Source organism: Euleptes europaea, chromosome 1, assembly GCF_029931775.1.
Source record: "Euleptes europaea isolate rEulEur1 chromosome 1, rEulEur1.hap1, whole genome shotgun sequence".
Lineage (NCBI taxonomy): Eukaryota > Metazoa > Chordata > Lepidosauria > Squamata > Sphaerodactylidae > Euleptes > Euleptes europaea.
Genome location: NC_079312.1, coordinates 175607543 through 175627018, shown reverse-complemented (window position 1 = coordinate 175627018; position 19476 = coordinate 175607543). Strand labels below are relative to the sequence as shown.

General features: G+C 49.4%; 1 protein-coding gene across 1 annotated transcript; it reads right to left on the bottom strand.

Annotated features, from left to right (window-relative positions):
- Positions 1 to 346: 346 nt before the first annotated feature.
- On the bottom strand, positions 347 to 16763 carry PORCN (porcupine O-acyltransferase). Its single transcript, XM_056857463.1, has 12 exons — positions 16623 to 16763; positions 15762 to 15954; positions 14446 to 14489; positions 13184 to 13365; positions 11737 to 11867; positions 7834 to 7959; positions 5243 to 5343; positions 4459 to 4535; positions 3261 to 3324; positions 2156 to 2241; positions 923 to 1033; positions 347 to 463 (listed from the first exon to the last, which is right to left on the bottom strand). The coding sequence occupies exons 1-12, from the start codon at positions 16756 to 16758 to the stop codon at positions 362 to 364; spliced, it is 1353 nt and encodes a 450-aa protein (XP_056713441.1). The 5' UTR covers positions 16759 to 16763; the 3' UTR covers positions 347 to 361.
- Positions 16764 to 19476: the final 2713 nt, after the last annotated feature.

Below are 19476 nucleotides of genomic sequence, written 5' to 3'. Positions count from 1 at the left end.
GAACCCCCAAGGGCGACAGGTTGATGTGTTCCCGGAAAGTCATTTGGCGGAGAGGAAAGAGAACGCTCTTTTTACCTCAGTGCACTTTGAGCGCTCTCTCTTTCTCTCTTCCTCCTAGTCCTTTGTTTGACCTAATTTACTTCTTTTTGAGGGCAATGGGTCAGGATTCACCTACGGTCACCCCAGCTACCGACCCCTTCCCTGGACAAGGTCCCCTAGGGAAAGGGATCAGGCAGCGTCCGGAGCGTTCAAGTCCTCAACGGCATCCATTTGTCTTTGAGGGAAAGGCGGGTCGCTGAGATCCACCTCTCCTGTTTAGTCCTCCTGTTCCATCTCCTCAAGTCCGCACGGAGGCCTCAGTTCAGCTGATGAGCCGGTAGAAGATCCAGCACCCAAAGGTCACCCAGTGGCTCACCCAACTCAGCTCGGACCACTTGTAGATAGTATAAGACATGCCGTAGCCCTGGAAGAAAGCAAAGGGTTATATGTTTTAATTAATTTTGTCTTAGAAATGTATACCTCACCTTTCTGCCCTCATAAGGGCCAAATGTGGCTAACCGAGTCAAAACATATCTAATAAAATCACATCTTAACTATCATTAAAACCAACAGCTCCACTCCCATCATTAAAACAACGTTATGGTATTGTTGGTATTTAAATTTATTTTTATTAATATTTAATAATAGAAACAAAACAAAAATATTAAGAATACAGAATAGAAAATAAAATACAAACAAAAAGATACAGAATAATAACATACAAATATCAAATATTAAAAACTTGAGTTTGCTGCAAAATATACTTTCACCCTAACGTATTATGTTTACTTTCACGCATTTGTGTACTCCAGTCTACCTTTACATAACTTCCAAGTGTGCTCAGATTTTCCCACCTGTTCCCCTGCCCCAGCCCGAACCTTACCTGTTCTTCCACAGAGTCGTCGGCGTCCATGTCAAATAACGACCCGAGGTAGGCCAGGTGAAAGACTGCGAGTGCCCCAAAGAGCAAGTTGAGGAGGCGAACCCAAAGATCCTGTGGAAGAAGAAACGAAGAAGAAGAGTTGGTTTTTATGTGCCGACTTTCTCTCCCTTTTAAGGAGAATCAAACTGGCTGGCAATCTTGTTCCCTTCCCCTCCCCACAACAGACACCCTATGAGGTAGGTGGGGCTGAGAGAGCTCTACGAGAATTGTGACTAGCCCAAGGTCACCCAGCAGACTTCATGTGTAGGAGTGGGGAAACCAACCCAGTTCACCAGATCAGCCTCCGCCGCTCATGTGGAGGAGCGGGGAATCAAACCCGGTTCTCCAGATTAGAGTCCACCGCTCCTAACCACTACACCACGCTGGCTCAGGCGGCCAAGAATTTCCCCTCCAAACCAGGGTGGGGAGCAAGGAGATGGTTTTCCCTCCTTCAGGCCCTGGAGTGTGTAACTCCCCACTCCACCCCAACCCCAACTATTTACATGGAAAATGACTCAAGAGGCAGTGCTAGGAAAGATTTGTTCACTTCATTGTCACCTCATCTTTCTCCCCAGCAGGGACCCAAATCAGTTTACCTCATTCTCGTCTCCTCCATTTCATCCTCGCAACAACTGCTTTTGATTAGGTTCACTAGCAGTCCTGAGTTGTGACGTTAAATTGTGGTTTCGGCGTTTTTAATGTATTTTATTTTATGCGTTTTATCTGGGCAAGCTGCCTTGAGCGCCGTAAGGAATAAAGGCGGCTAATAAATGTTTTCACTAAATAAATGAACCACGTGAAGTAGATTAGGCTGCGAGCTTGTGACTGGGCCCAAGGTCATCCAGCAGGCTTCCATGGCAGAGTAGAGATTCGAACCTGGGCCTCTCAGATTCTAGTCTGACACTCTAACCACGACATCACTCTGGTTCTCTCTACCCAAATGCTTCGGATACCAGGGAAGGAAATTATTGGCTGGACTAGGGTTGCCTGCTCCAGGTTGGGAAATACCTGGAGATTTTTGGGGTGGAACCGGGGTTTGGGGAGGGGAAGGACTCCAATGCCATAGAGTCCAATTGCCAACGTGGCCATTTTCTCCAGGGGACCTGATCTCTGTCACCTGCAGATCAGTTGTAATAGCGGGAGACCTCTAGCCACCACCTGGAGGTTGGAAACCCTACTTGCAAGAGATCTCACCGTGTTGTGGCGATGTGAACACCCTGGCTGGCACTTCTTGGAAAGTATGCAGGCGTTGAATATGACCGACAGCCGCTTCCGAAGAACTAGAGGAAACCCACACATATATGCAAGTTTTAAGGCATTTGAAGGTCTTTGTCAAAGCCAAAAGCAATTCGTGCCCTGAGAGGGGACAGGTGATATAATAGGTTGAAGTGGAAGGCAATAGGGAACGAGAAGACCCAACATGGGATGGATTGACTCAGAAAGGAAGTCATGGCCCACAGTTTGCAAGGCTTCAGAGGGTAGCCATGTTGGTCTCCAGCAAAACAGCTGGATTCCAGTAGCACCGCAGGGACCAACAAGATTTTCAGGGCACGAGCTTTCAAGAGTCAAAGCTCCCTTCATCAGATACAAGGCTGATAATCTTAGGAAGTGGTCATTAATTCATAGGGTCGCCACAAATCATTAGCAATTTGATGGCATGAAACCTTGAACCATCGAAATTCCAGGTAGGGTTTCTAGTATCCACTCAGAACAACTCCTGGGACAGGGCTGGGGGGTTTTCTGGGAAGGAAAGAAAATGATTGGGTAGATCAGTGGTTCCCAAACTTTTCGGGCCACCGCCCCCTTGGTTCCCCAAACTCAACCCCAGCGCCCCCTACCCTATCCTATAAAAAGCATGATTCAAAATAGGGTTTTGCATGATGCACTAAAGAAGATAAGAACAATAAAACTTCAAAACAGTAACAATTAATTGCACATCTATTCAAAAATGAAAACTTTTTAGTTGAAATGTATTCAACAAAACTGATGAACTTGATCCAGTGGTACCAGTTCTGCAAAGTCTGGGGGAAAAATTCTGATAGTTTCCACCAAATTTGCCAGCATGGTACCATAGCTTGATCTATTGTAAATTAGGGAACAACACAGTTGAAGGGGCCCACCTCTAGTGCCCTCTGCTGCCCCCTTACCTCTTAGTGCCCCCCTAGGTAATCCCACTGCCCCCCAGACGGTGGTAGTGCCCACTTTGGGAACCACTGGGGTAGATGGAAGGAAGTGAATGGGTGGGGAGAGCCCGGGAGACAGGAAGTTCCTCCCCAGCATAAGCACTGTTAAGACTCACCGTGTTCAATGTAAGTGATGAAGCCAAGAGATAAAAGCACAGCAGCCAGGTGGAAACTCAGCCCCTGGGAGGAAGAAGAGCAAAGCCCACTTGGCATCATCTAGAGCCTGTGACTTTTTCCATTATACCTCTCACCCTAGGGAACAGGCTGCTTGCAGAGGTGTGGGGAGTTACTGTCTCTAGACATTTTCAGAAGTGCTATAAGACTGACAGTGCATTCCTGAGATCTAAGGGCGAAATCTAGGAGGTCAGGAAGGCACCGCGCTGGCATCTGGCCCCCCCGCGCCGGCTCACTAACGCCAGTGTTAGTGGCCCCAACACTGGTGGGAAGGCCCAGACACTGGTTGTGGGGTGCTGCCGTGGCAGCACCGCCCCGGGACACCGACGGGGCCTTCCGGCAGCATCCAAACGCCGTCAAAGGCCGCGCTGGTGTCCCGGAAGGCGTTCCGGGGCGTAACAGCTTTCTGGGAGGTGTTCCCAGGGCGTAACAGTGCCAGCCTGGGGGCAGAGCCACCTTTAGCTGGCCTCCGAAGCCCTTTTGGGCTGGGAACGCCCCTTTTTATTTTTGCCAAGATACGCCACCTTTGAGGTGGCATATCTCCCATGAAACCCTATGAGGGTTGCATGGATTTTTAAAGCCGGGAGGAGGAATGCACTGTCAATTTGCCAGGGGTTTTAAATGAGACATAGACCACAAGTATCTTCTTTGGGTGGTGGTAGCCGTGGTGACTTGTGCTGTTATTATTCCACAGAATGGCCATTTGTAAGCTGCTTTGAGCCACGAGGAAAGGTAGGATAATTAACTAAAGAAATAAGGAGTTGAAATGGCTGCCACCTGCAAAGGTAAAGGTAGTCCCTTGTGCAAGCACCGGGTCATTCCTGACCCATGGCGTGACATCACATCCCAACGTTTACTAGGCAGACTATGTTCACGGGGTGGTTTGCCAGTGCCTTCCCCAGTCATCTTCCCTTTACCCCCAGCAAGCCGGGTACTCATTTTACGAATCTCGAAAGGATGGAAGGCTGAATCGACCTCGGGTCGGCTACCTGAAACCGACTTCCGTCGGGATCGAACTCACTCTGCGCCACAGGGCTCATCCTACCTGCATAGACTATATTTTTGGGGTCTGCTAGGATGCGATGAAGAAATGGCACCCAGGAACTAACTATTGGCACGCTATATACATCAGGTACTCACATGTAAGAGGGCGCTGGCGGCGTAGGTCACAATGATTGCCGAGAAGGTGCCCAGTTTCAGGGAGTTCTTAAAGACATCTGGAAACAGGACATGTCAGTAACTGGGCCGCCTCCCACACCCCCATTAAGACTGCCTCCTCTTCCCAGAATCTTCTACCAAGATGCAACAAAATTTAAAAGCGGCCTTACCCATTTCTCAGGTAATCCACCACCAAGATTGGGTTATCGAAGCACTTTCCCAGTTTTTTTCCATTCCCCCCAAAAAAACATAATGATAAAAATAAAAAAACCCTTTTCCTCTGAAACTAGAGTTTTATCCATACCCTTGTATCCTACTTCACGTTTTGCGTTTGATTTTAAAGTCAATGTACTTCAAGAAAGCTGGATCCGAGACGGATGTTGTGTTGAAATGTACTGTTATTTAGAAAGTAATAAAGTTTTTTAAAAAATAGTCTGAGTGCAACAAACACAGCTATCCAAGGCTGATCCCCTCAAGGTTGCATGTATGGGGAGGGGCATTGGCTCAGTTGGTAGAGCGTCTGCTTGGCATTCAGAAGGTCCCAGGTTCAATCCCCGGCACCTCTAGTTAAAGGAACCAGGCAAGTAGGTGATGTGAAAGACCCCTGCCTGAGTCCCTGGAGAGCCGCTGCCAGTCTGAGTAGACAGTACAGACTTTGATGGACCAAGGGTCCGATTCAGTACACGGCAGCTTCATGTGTGTTCATGTGTGTTCTAAAGCGCCCTTCCCCCGTCAACTAACAACATAGAGACACAAGAGCTCTTACAGGAGTTCAGCCATCGGGACATGGGCAGATTCCAGCTGGTGACCACTTCCACCATAGAACGGGGCAGTTCCACATTCAGGGGCCGCGATACGGTCAGATCCCTGAAAGGAGGAGGGGGGGAAATATTACACCTGGTAGGATATAGGAAAGGACTCCAGAGTTTCATGGTTCCTCTTCCAAGGAAGCAGAGGAACATCTTGCAAATTAGATTGGAGAGATAATAGAATCAGAGTTGGAAGGGACCACCAGGGTCATCTAGTCCAATCCCCTGCAGAATGCAGGAATTTCACAACTACCTCCCCACACACACCCCCGTGACCCCTACTCCATGCCCAGAATATGGCCAAGGTGCCCTCCCTCTCATGATCTGCCTAAGGTCATAGAGTCAGCATTGCTGACAGATGGCCATCTAACCCAGGGGTGTCAAACTCATTTGTTAGGAGGGCCGGATATGACATAAATGTCACTTGGTTGGGCCGGCCATGTGCTCATATATTGTTTGCAATACAGGTTTCGGGTGGGGGGGGGGACCCACAAAGAAGCCACTGGTGCCAGAACCAGTGTTTGGACCGGGCACCGCTGTATGTCTTCTTGGAGGGGACAGTCTCTGGAGTGTGGGGATGTGTCATTTGGGGTGGTCCAAAGATTATTTTGGGGTGCAGTGTCTGTATGTGCATCTGTCCTGGGTCACCCCACTTGGGAGCCGCTGGCACAAGAACCGGACTTTGGACCAGGACCCAGCATGCGCCATCTCAAAGAGCACAGTCTCCTGAATGTGGGGGTGTATGATATGTGGTGGTCCAATCCATATTTTGGGGTGCAGGGCTCCAGTTCCTTATTCAAAACTTGTTTGCAATACAGGTTTCGGGGGGGGGACCCAAAAAGAAGCCACTGGTGCCAGAACCAGTGTTTGGACCGGGCACCGCTGTATGTCTTCTTGGAGGGGACAGTCTCTGGAGTGTGGGGATGTGTCACTTGGGGTGGTCCAAAGATTATTTTGGGGTGCAGAGCTTGTGAATTGTCCTCAAAATCATTCAGGAACTAGGAAATGTGAATAAGGAACTGGGAATAGGGAACGAACTGGGAATAAGGAACCAACTTCACCCTCCTGGTTTTGCCTTGGATTTGCCGCTCTCTAGTCTAGATGCACATTTTCCCCATCCGAATGCACAAAACTCCACGTGGGGTGGGGGAGCTTATTTTTGAGTTTTGAGAATTTGGGTGGGGAAAATGTGCATCTGGAGAGCGGCAAATCCAAGGCAAAACCTCCAGTGCGGGCGGGCGGGCGGGCGGGCGGAAGGAAGGAAGGAAGGAAGGAAGGAAGGAAGGAAGGAAGGAAAGAGGCAGAGGGGGACAGAAAAAGAGGAAGAAAGAAAAGGAGAGAGCGTGACAGAAAGGGGGAAAAGAGAAAAGCCTCCCATGCACACACCTGGTCTTGCCAGATGCCCCGTGGCCCATTGGGGCCGCAGCAAAACGCCCCCCACAGCTGACCCGCGGCCCATTGGGGGCGCAGCAAAAAAAAACCGCCCCCTAGCTGACCCACGGCCAGTTGGGGCCGCGGCAAAACGCGCCCCCGCCCCCCAGCTGACCCGTAGCCCATCCGCCCCGGGCCAACCCGGGCTCCCCAGCTGACCCACGGGCCAGATAAAAGCCCTGAAGGCCGCATGTTTGACACCCCTGATCTAACCTCTTCTTAAAAACCTCCAGGGAAGGAGAGCCCACCACCTCCTGAGGAAGCCTGTTCCACCGAGGAACCGCTCTGACTGTTAGAAAATTCTTCCTTAGAGCTGCAGACCCCCAACCATGTGTGTGTGTGTGTGTAAAGTACCGACAAGTCGCAGCCGACTTATGGCAACCCCTTTTGGGGGGGGGGGTTCATGGCAAGAGACTTACAGAGGTGGTTTGCCAGTGCCTTCCTCTGCACAGCAACCCTGGTATTCCTTGGTGGTCTCCCATCCAAATACTAACCAGGGCTGACCCTGCTTAGCTTCTGAGATCTGATGAGATCAGGCTAGCCTGGGCCATCCAGGTCAGGGGCCCCCAACCATAACAAGACACAAATATATTTCACCCTCACGTATTTTCTTTAGATTCATCCCAGCTTAACTTCAATGCCGTTAGAGCGGTTCCTCGGGAGGTGGTGGGCTCTCCTTCCCTGGAGGTTTTTAAGCAGAGGCTAGATGGCCATCTGTCAGCAATGCTGATTCTATGACCTTAAGCAGATGTTGAGAAGGAGGGCATCTTGGCCATCTTCTGGGCAGGGAGTAGGGTGTGGGGGGGAGGTAGTTGTGAACTTCCTGCATTGTGCAGGGGGTTGGACTAGACGACCCTGGTGGTCCCTTCCAACTCTATGATTCTATGATCTCTGTCGGCTGGAGATCAGTTGTAATAGAAGGATCTCCAGCCACCACCTGGAGGCTGGCAACCCTACTCCCCCCGTCCCAACAGGCAATGCAAACCAGTCACATTTATATTAATGTTTCCCAAATTACACGATTCGTTCAAAACGGCAACATGGGGAACGTCAGAGTTCTGGAAGGACAGAATCCCAGACCGCACCTGCTCCCCCCCAATTCTGGAGCATCGCTCACCATCTCAAGTGGTCCTTTTCCTCGGTGAAGCCGGCCCCCGCCAACGTGGCCGTCGTTTCGGACAGGAAGCCCACGAAGTAGTTGCTGAAGTGGAAGGAGCTGGCGCTTTCGTAGGCCCGGAGCCACCTGCGTCGGGACAATGGGAATCAGGCTGAGGCTCTGGTGAACCTCGGCACACACAAACACCCCCCCACACACACCCCGCGAGCAGGTGACAGAAGCCCTGCGAAGACTCACCTCACCGTGGTGCTCCTGACACAGTGGGGGAAGTCGGAAGGAAAGAAAGAAGAAAGAGTCAGGGGGCAAGATAGAGACCGATAATGCACTGAATTCTTTTTACAAACTGATCCACAGAACGATGGAGAGAAAAGCAGAGAAGAGCAACCAAAACGATCGGGGGACTAGAGCAACTGCCCTGGGAGGAGCAGTTAAAACGCTTAGGGCTGATTAGCTTGGAAAGAAGGCGGTTAAGGGGAGACATTAGAGGTCTATGAAATTATGCATGGTACGGAGAGAGTGGACAGGGAGAAGCTTTTCTCCCTCTCTCATAATACCAGAATGCGGGGTCATCTGCTGAAGCTGGAGGGTGAGAGATAAAAGGAATCAAAACAGATAAAAGGAAGCATTTCTTCACACAACGCAGGGTTAAACTGTGGAACTCCCTGCCCCAGGATGTGGTGATAGATGCCAACTTGGAAGGCTTTAAAAAGGAAGTGGGCATGTTCATGGAGGATAGGGCTGTCCATGGCTGCTAGTCAAAATGCATCCTGGTCATGATGCATATCTATTCTCTCCAGGATCAGAGGAGCAGGCCTATTATCTTAGGTGTTGTGGAACACAGGCAGGATGGTGCTGCTGCAGTCGTCTTGCTTGTGGGCTTCCTAGAGGCACCTGGTTGGCCACTGGGTGAACAGACTGCTGGACTTGACGGGCCTCGGTCTGATCCAGCATTGGCCTTTCTTAGGTTCTTATGGAGGATGGAGCAATCCATGGCTACTAGTCCAAATGGATACTAGTCCTGATGCATACCTATTCTCTCCAGGATCAGAGGAGCATGCCTATTATATTAGGTGCTGTAGAACACAGGCAGGATAATACTGCTGCAGTCGTCTTGTTCGTGGGCTTCCTAGAGGCGCCTGGTTGCCCACCGTGTGAACAGATTGCTGGACTTGATGGACTTTGGTCTGATCCAGCAGAGCCTTTCTTATGTTCTAAAGCCACAAAGGGCTGCAGAGTTCAGCTGCATTTGCCCCTCCAAAAAAACCAACCAAACAAACAAACGCAGGTCAATTCTCTGTTAAATTCAGGTTTTATTGGGGGGAAATGTGAGCTTTTTAATCCACAAACTGGGCATAATCCACAGCTGTTTTTCTTATAACAAGATGGGTGTTGGGACCAAAGCGGAAAGGGGTTTACAATAATACTGTAAGGTACTATTAAAATTGCAGGGGCTGTGGCTTAAGAATGGCTAACCAGACTAAAGAGATGGCTTTCCCCGTTTTTATCCCGAGATTCAGAGGTGTACAGCCCCTGTGCATGGAAGTTCTCCAGGGTTCCTGATTTTAGAGCAGACTGAGCTGAGTGTTGGGAGGTGAGTGGGTGAATTTAGTTAGATCATGAAAGGGAGGGCAGGAAGGGATGAGTCCGTGCTCATCTCTTGTGGGCCTTTCTTGCATGCCCAGGGTAATGCCAATCGCCACTTTGAGGCCAGGAAGGAATTTTCCTCCAGGCCAGATCCTGAAGGGTTTTTTCCCCCTTCCTCTGGGCATAGAGCAGGGGTCACTGAGGGAGTAGAGGGGGGAGTGAATTTCCTGCGTTGTGCAGGGGTTGGACTAGATGACCCCTGAGGTCCCTTCCGGCTCTATGTTTCTAAGGTACAGCCACGAAGCCAGACATAAACCACCACGACCCAGAGCCAGGGAAAGAGGGGCAAGCCTTCTCCAAAGCCACTGAATGACAGAGACATATATCAGGCAGGAACTAGCATGCCACCGAAGCACGAAGATGAGATACGGACCAAACGAGACGGACAAACACACCAGCCACAGAGCGGGAGGAAAGACCTCTGCAGACGTACTGTGTCACAGAACAAGCCACGATGAGACTGAACCAATGAGCCACGGGACACGCCGGCTGCTGGGCCACAGAGAAAAATGAACCATGTGAGGAAGATGATGTCAGATGAGTGGAACCGCCGCACCACGCTGCCAGCCGCTGAACAAAATGGGTTGCCGCGGACAAAAGCCACAAAAACCACAGAAAGTGCCCAGAAGTAAAGAACAACAGCAAAGAGATGGGGACCCCAGCGGCTCAAGGGAGGTGTCGCCTAGTCTGTTACCTGGTTCTGCGCTTTCTACAGCCGGCGACCGGATCCCCACAAAAAGGAAGGAGAGGGAGAGAAAAGATGAAAGGAAGGACAGAAAAAGACAAAGAAGAAAAGAAGAAGAGTTGGTTTTCATATGCCGACTTTCTCTACCACTTAAGGAAGAATCAAACCGGCTTACAATCGCCTTCCCTTTCCCTCCCCTCCCCACAACAGACACCCTGTGAGGTAGGTGGGGCTGAGAGAGCTCTAAGAGAGCTGTGACTAGCCCAAGGTCACCTAGCTGGCTTCGTGTGTAGGAGCGGGGAAACAAATCCAGTTCACCAGATTAGCCTCTGCCGCTCATGTGGAGGAGTGGGGAATCGAACCCGGTTCTCCAGATCAGAGTCCACTGCTCCAAACCACCGCTCTTAACCACTACGCCACGCTGTATACTGTGCAGCAATATAAAACCACAGTGACTATTAAACAGAATAGCTCAGTAATAATAACAACTTCACTTATAGCATTTTTATCCTACAAACCAACTCAGCCACATTGTGTGGCTTGCCGGGTAGTTAATAAATGCTCTGTTTCCGTGGTCTGTTCAGGCTAAGGAAAGTACTGTTGCATAGACCAGCTTCAGAAGTAGAAGATATCAAGGATAAAATGCCCAGGAACCCCAGCCTTGAACCATATTCCACTGAGGCTCAGGTTGTCAACCTCCAGGTACTAGCTGGAGATCTCCCGCTATTACAACTGATCCCCAGCCGATAGAGATCAGTTCACCTGGAGAAAAGGGCTGCTTTGGCAATTGGACTCTATGGCATTGAAGTCCCTCCCCTCCCCAAACCCCGCCCTCCTCAGGCTCCGCCCCCAAAATCTCCAGGTATTCAACACATGAAGCTGCTTTGGACCATCAAAGTCAGCATTGTCTACTCAGACCGGCAGTGGCTCTCCAGGGTCTCAGGCAGAGGTCTTTCACATCAACTTCTGCCTAGTCCCTTTAACTGGAGATGCCGGGGATTGAACCTGGGACCTTCTGCATGCCAAGCAGATGCTCTACCACTGAGCTATGGCCCCTCTCCATGGCTCTCAGGCGGGGGTCTTTTACATCACCTACTTGCCTGGTTCCTTTAACTGGAGATGCCGGGGATTGAACCTGAGACCTTCTGCATGCCAAGCAGATGCTCTGCCACTGAGCAATGGCCCCTCTCCATGGCTCTCAGGCAGAGGTCTTTCACATCACCTACCTGCCTGGTTCCTTTAACTGGAGATGCCGGGGATTAAACCTGGGACCTTCTGCATGCCAAGCAGATACTCTGCCTGAGAGCCATGGCCCCTTTCCATGGCTCTCCAGGGTCTCAGGCAGAGGTCTTTCACATCACCTACTCGCCTAGTCCCTTTAACTGGAGATGCCGGGGATTGAACCTGGGACCTGGAGCTGGCAACCCTAAATGAGGCCCTCCCAACTGGAAAATGTTGAATGGTTCACTTCCCCAGGAAACCATTGAGAGCACTGGGAAGCTACGTGTGTGTGTGGCGGGGGGGGGGGTGTGGATTTCCAGATCCCAAGGAACGGTTCCAAGCGCCCAACTTACCTTTTGAGCAGCTTGTAGCTGTAGAGGGGTATGAAGTAAGAGAAGAGATAGGGGGCCACGCAAGTAGATACGATAAGGCACACCAGGCTCAGGAAGCCGCTCCGGCAGACCTTCTGGAACCAGGAGAAGCTCTGTGTGGAGAGAAAGAGACAACATGGAGTCATCTTAGTTGGTTCCTTTGCACTCATTTTATGAAGACGTTTCAGAAACTGAGGTCAAATGTGTGCAGCGCTTCAGTCGTGAGACATCCACTGATTCAGGGATCCCCAATGTGTGGCAGCCGTCAGTGCCTTTCCTGGGGCTTGCCAAGTAGGGTTGCCAAACTCCAGGTACTAGCTGGAGATCACCCGCTATTACAACTGATCTCCAGCCGACAGAGATCAGTTCCCCTGGAGAAAATGGCCGCTTTGGCCACTGGACTCTATGGCGTTGAAGTCCCTCCCCAAACCCCGCCCTCCTCAGGCTCTGCCCCATTTTATCCAGGAGAACTGATCCCGATTGGATGGAGATCAGTTGTAATAGCAGGAGATCTCCAGCTAGTACCTGGAGGTTAGCAATCAAAAATAACACCTCTGTACCAATACCTAAGGTTAGAAAATAAGTACAGAAAGAGCTAATAGTATTGCGTGATAACAATGATATATTGAATATAACAACGTGCTACAAAGCCAAACAATAACACATAAAAAGCCAAACAATTGCACATGAAAAATGTCTGAATCCTTGTACAGTAACAATCAATCCAAGGTTGATGTCTTCAAATGAAGAAAAGTAGAAAGGGAGACGATCGTTTCAAATTCTTCCTCAGTCCCGTTTAGTTAATGGTGTCAAGCATATACTTATTTCTATATAAGCTTCTGTAGCTTCAATAATTCCGCTAAGATTCTTAATAAATCCCCTTCAGGGATCAATATAGCAACCATACATATTTCTATTATTTTTCAATTCCAATATAGGATATCAATATAGGATATATATTCCAATATAGGATACAAGCTACAGCTTGTATCCGATTCAGGAACGAGGAACTGTTAATATTGTCTGTGCAATTGTATCAAATGGATATCCTATATTGGAATTGAAAAATAATAGAAATATGTTCTCTAGATCAGACCACCGCTCTTAACCACCACACCATTACCAAATATTCTTTTCTCAATCTTAAAAATTACAACATCTTAAAGTTCACTATAAAGATAAGGGTATATCCCGTCCCCTAGGCCTCAAAAAGGATCTAACATCATAGCTTCTATCAAGTATCTTAAACATGCATACCTTTGATGTGTCACTACAAAATCTCTTACAAGTTACCGTTTGAATTGTTCAATTGCTTAATTACCACCTGAATAGTAATCATAAAAAGGATTCTTGAATGATCCGTCGAAGAACCTAAATTTGGCCCCTCCCCGGCAGCAAGAGCTTGCTTGTCCTGCTGGAGGGCACTCACCATTCTCCGGCTCTCCACAGCCTGCAGGTAAGTGCGGAAGCGGAACCAGGGCCCAAAGATGACCGTTCCCACAAAGTAGATGTAGCCCATGAATTCCACCGGGGAAGGGATAGACGACACCTCGCCCCGGTCCAGGTCGAAGCCCAGCGACACCGCCTTCATGGCCACGATCATCTGGGCTCCTGGGCAGAGACGGAAAAGGAGGGTGGTCGGTGTTCGTGGGGCACTTCTACAAGACGCGGCGGTCGACCCACCAGTTTGGAGGAACAAATGCAGAGGGAAATGTACGTTCGAAGAGCGCTAGCCATGGTAACTCAATGGAACCCCCATGTTCGAGAGCAGAATATCTCAGATTACCAAGTGGAGGGGACAAGCAACACGGGAAGGCCTCTGCGCCTAGCTTCTGAGCATCCCAGAGGCATCCTTCGGCCACTGACAGAAACAGAAAGGTGGATCTTGACATGATCCAGCAAGGCAATGCTTAGGTTCTTAAATCTGAACTCGCAGCTCCCCCCATCTGCTTTCTATCTACTTTCCTTTAAAAACCAAAGCCCAGTGCCTGCTCATACCCCACTATCCTGTTACGCCACAGTCATAAGGACATAAGAAAGGCCATGCTGGATCAGACCCAGGCCCATCAAGTCCAGCAGTCTGTTCACACAGGGGCCAACCAGGTGCCTCTAGGAAGCCACAAACAAGACGACTGCAGCAGCACCATCCTGCCTGTATTCCACAGCACCTGATATAATGGGCCTGCTCCTCTGATCCTGGAGAGAATATGTATGCATCATGACTAGTATTCATTTTGACTACTAGCCATGAATAACCCTCTCCTCCATGAACATGTCCACTCCCCTCTTCAAGCCTTCTAAGTTGGCAGCCATCACCACATCCAGGGGCAGGGAGTTCCACAATTTAACTGTGCGTTTCGTGAAGAAATACTTCCTTTTATCTGTTTTTAATCTCTCACCCTCCAGCTTTAGTCTTCATTGATTGTCCTGACTCACTCTTTACAGAAGAGGTCCCCAACCTTTTCGAGCCTGTGGGCACTTTTGGAATTCTGATGCAGCACGGTGGGCCCAACCACATAATGGCTGCTGCAGGAGTCGTAACCAGCCACAAAATGGTGAAGATCCTTGTGCCGTGGTGGCAGCTGCTTTAAATACAACGTTGTTGTTTTTTAAAGCTGCACAGTCAATCAAATCTCCAATGGCCAACCAGATCTCTAGTTGGGCCAGAGAAACCATCTGTGGAAAACATACCTCTCATCTTATGCCAGGTCACTGTGTCTACCATGTGCATCTCCCTGCAAGGGGTTAGAGAAGGATATCCTTGTCAATCAGTAATCTACTTTCTTTCCCTTAAAAAAAAATCCCCCTCTGTCTCTCCCAACAGTTTTGGGCACGCCAATTTAGGAAGGATGTCCAGAGGAGGGCAACAAAGATGGCGAGGGGGGTCTGTAGACCAAATCCTATGATGAAAGGTAGAAGGAGCTGGGTATGTTTAGCCTGAAGAGGAGAAGACTGAGAGGTGATATGATAACCATCTTCAAGTACTTGAAGGGCTGACATAGAGAGGAGGGTGCCGAGTTGTTTTCTGTTGCCCCAGAAGGTCAGGCCAGAACCAACGGGTTGAAATTAAATCAAAAGAGTCCATCTTTTAGAAAACCTTTCTAACAGAGTGGTTCCTCAGTGGAACAGGCTTCCTCTGGAGGTGGTGAGCTCTCCTTCCATGGAGGTTTTAAAGAAGAGATTAGATGGCCATCTGTCAGCAGTGATGATTCTATGACCTTAGGCAGATGATGATAAGGAGGGCACCTTGGCCATCTTCTGGTCACTGGGTGTGTGTGTGCGGGGGGAGGTAGTTGTGAATTTCCTGCATTGCGCAGGGGGTTGGACTAGATGACCCTGGTGGTACCTTCCAACTCTATGATTCTATGATCTCAAAGAGCTGGATGATCAGAACCTGCCAGATTCAAAAGAGCTCCACCAGCATTTCTCATGGATTTTCTCCTCCTTCCCACCCTTCTCATTGTCATGGCCAGTGGCTCAACTTTCCCCTCGATGGGTTCTCTGGAGAAGGGGTGTGTCAGTTTTCTAAACAGACAGATAGTGTGTGTACATACAAACACACGCACACACCATATCTAAAAGTCTGGTGAGAATGGGGACTCTCTGATGTTCTAAGCCGTAAATGTTTTGTGACTTTGTAGTTAGGAAGGATTCTTTGGCCCAGGCATGATAACATCTTAACATTTTTACTGCCTCTGAGTGAACGATTTGGATTATAAACCTCTTGTTGGGACCCAAGAATTTTACCGTCATCTTCTTTGGTCCGACCTCCTTCTAGAGTGGCCCAGCGTCAAGCATTCCTATGAACAGCAGAGACTTACTCTGTCAGATCTCTATCAGCAGGATCAGCTGTAATAGCAGGAGATCTCCAGCTAGTTCCTGAAGGTTGGCAACCCTATCTAGGGTGCCTTGAACCACCGCTCCATTCCCCAATCGTCCCTGCAGCGGATTGCTTACCCCGACCCTTTCCTGTACACTGCCCCCCCGGCCCCGATCCTCCGACTCACCCCATGAGCAAATAGATCAGGATCGTGATGGAGAGCAGGACGCCCCTCTGGGTCGAGTGGCGGCACAGGAACAGCACCAGGTAGCACAAGAGGCTCAGGAGGACAACCCACACCATCTGCAGCTGGAAGAAGTGGTAGAGGGCGTAGAAGCCGCCGGCCACGGTGCTGAGGTGCTTGGCGTAAGATGGCAGAGCTGTGCAGGAAAGGCCAAGCCGGAGAGAGGAAGGTCAGAGAAGGGGGAGATCCCCACCCATCCACCCTGGCTGTGAAGTATAAATCCTATAGATGTGTGTAAAGTGTCATCAAGTCGTTTCCAACTCATGGCAACCCTATGAATCAGTGTCCTCCAAAGTGTCCTATCCTTAACAGCCTTGCTCAGATCTTGCAAATTGAGGTCCGTGGCTTCCTTTATTGAGTCCATCCATCTCTTGTTGGGTCTTCCTCTTTTCCTGCTGCCCTCAACTTTTCCTAGCATGTTGGTCTTTTCCAGTGACTCCTGTCTTCTCATAATATGTCCAAAGTACGATTTAGTCACTGATAACAGTAATAGAGCGTCTTCATAGCATTGGGTCAGAAATATAGTTGCTCTAGAGGACTGTGCCCTGACCTGGATGGCCCAGGCTAGCCTGATCTCGTCAGATCTCAGAAGCTAAGCAGGGTCAGCCCTGGTTGGTATTTGGATGGGAGACCACCAAGGAATACCAGGGTTGTGTGCAGAGGAAGGCACTGGCAAACCAACTTTGTTAGTCTCTTGCCATGAAAACCCCAAAAGGGGTAGTCATAAGTCGGCTGCGACTTGATGGCACATTACACACACACACAGAGGACTGTAGCTGGAAGGGGTTGACGGTCTGTACTTACCCAACCTCCAAAGGAGACGGCATGCCAGGCACAAGAACAGGAGTGTCGAAACCTGCTCAAAACCCTGCTGAGCCGTGGGCAGCACGCAGCCGCTCAGCAGCTGCTGGTAGAATTCCTCGCGGGTGAACGTGGCCATGGCCACAACCTGGAAGAGGCAGGAGAAAAAGGCTATCGAGGGGCGAAAGGCGTCATTGAAAGGCAGGTCTCCAACCCCTCTTCAGAGATTTGCCCTCTGTTGCATTCTGCACCCATTCCGGCGCTTGCTGTGCTTGTGGGAGGAGAGACATGGGATACCCACAATCCCACTCTTTTTTTTAAAAAAAACATTTTTATTGAAAATTTAAACAATACACATACACATACATACAGTCTTGACCAGTGGTTCCCAAAGTGGGCAGTATCACCCCCTGGGGGGCAGTGGGATTAGCTGGGGGGGCACTAAGAAGCAAGGGGGCAGCAGGGGGGTGCTAGAGGTGGGCCCCTTCAACTGCGTTGCTGGATAGGGTAGGGGGGCGCTGGGGTTGAGTTTGTGGAACCAAGGGGGCAGTCAGTGGCCTGAAAAGTTTGGGAACCACTGCTCTAGACCTTCTTCCAAGGAAATCGGTAGATAATTATAAGCGAACCAGTAAATAACCAGGGAACTCTCGTTTAAATCATACAGTGGATTTAACTTAATGATGAACAACTCTAAGTTACATATATAAGCATCTTGCTCTTTAACTGTACCAATCTTCTAATTATCCGGAACTCTAAATTATAAAGTTATAAACAGTGTCTGGCATTGCTACACTTGGTTAAACTTGTCATTTCTACTTTGACGCTTCTGTAAATTATTTCTCCATATTTTACTGCCTACTTTCCCCATTTATTTCTTGTTCAACTATCTTCATTTATCCTCAACACAATCCCACTCTTAATCTCTCAACTGTCCTTACTCAGGAGTTGTAGGCTTTGTTGGGCATGTGGACACTTTTGGAATTTCGAGATGGGGGGGCATAGGGTTGCCGAGTTCCTCTTTGCCACCAGCGGGACGTTTTGGGGGCGGAGCCCGAGGAGGGCAGGTTTTGGGGAGGGGAGGGACTTCAATGCCATGGAGTCCAATGGCCAAAGCGGCCATTTCCTCCAGGGGAACGGATCTCTATCGGCTGGAGATCAGTTGCAATAGCAGATCTCCAGCTAGTACCTGGAGGTTGGCAACCCTAGGGAGGCACCACTATAAAACACCTGCTACAGGGGATAATCACAAAAACGGCTTCCATGTGGAAAGTGCAGTCAAGTCGCAGGTGACTTATGGCAACCCTGCAGGGTTTTCAAGGCAAGAGACAGAGGTGATTGGCCATTGCCTGACCTAGATAGGACAGGCTAGGGCTGATCTCAGAAGCTAAGCAGGGTTGACCCGGCTTAGTACTTGGAGGGGCAACCCCCCCCCCCCAAGAAAGTCCAGGCTCACTACACACGGGCAGGCAATGGCAAACCACCTCTGAACGTCTCTTGCCTTGAAAACCCTACAAGGCTGCCATACGTCGGCTGCGACTTGAGAGCAAAAAACAAACCAACCCAAAAACAGAGACCAAATTCATTCCCTACAATAGGCGGAAGACGGTCTTGCAAATGGACACCTGCAAAATGCATCAGCTGACACAAGTTGTTTCTAGGTCTCCTACATTGGGGAGGGGCCATGGATCAGTGGTAGGGCCTCTGCTTGGCATGCAGAAAGTCCCAGGTTCAGTCCCCGGCATCTCCAGTTAAAGGGACTAGGCAGGTAGGTGATGTGAAAGACCTCTGCCTGAGATCCTGGAGATCTGCTGCCAGTCTGAGTAGACTTTGATGGACCAAGAGTCTGATTCAGTATAAGGCAGCTTCTTTTTGGGAGAGGCTGTGGCTCAGTGGTAGAGCCTTTTCTTGGCATGCAGAAGGTCCCAGGTTCAATCCCCGGCATCTCCAGTTAAAGGGACTAGGCAAGCAGGAGAGGTGAAAGACCTCTGCCTGAGACCCTGGAGAGCTGCTGCCTGTCTGAGTAGACTTTGATGGACCAAGAGTCTGATTCAGTATAAGGCAGCTTCATGTGTTCATATGAATCATTTGCGATCAATAAAAAACTATCTTTTTAAAAGAGAGGGTTTGCCAACCTTTGTAAAACATCCTCTGCGAAATCATTTAGAGGCAATTCTTAACTCTTCCCCAGGCAACCATATGAATGGCTACAGAGACCTGGTTTTGGAGCAGGAATAAACATGACCTCTAAAAAAAGAGCTACAGAAAAATGTGAAATAAGACAAAAGAATGGTAAGACGCAGCAGATGAGGAAAAGATGATGAGGGATGTATAATGGTTGAACAAAAAGCTGTCAGACAGAGAAAAGCTTGATTGGGATAAGAACATAAGAAAGGCCCTTCTGGATCAGACCAATGCCCATCAAGTCTGGCAGGCTGTTCACACAGGGGCCAACCAGGTGCCTCTAGGAAGCCCACAAGCAAGATGACTGCAGCAGCATTGTCCTGCCTGTGTTCCTCAGCATCTAATATAATAGGCACGCTCCTCTGATCCTGGAGAGAATAGGTATGCATCATGACTAGTATCCATTTTTACTAGTAGCCATGAATAGCCCTCTCCTCCATGAACATGTCCACTCCCATCTTAAAGCCTTCTCGAGTTGGTGGCCATCACCACATTATGGGGCAGGGAGTTCCACAATTTAACTGTGCGCTGTGCGAAGAAATACTTCCGTTTATCTATTTTGAATCTCTCGCCCTCCAGCTTCAGCAGATGACCCCGGCGTTCTGGTATTAAGAGAGAGGGAGAAAAGCGGTGTTTCCCAGGCTGTGCTGCAGCTTTAAACCACGAGAGTAAAAGA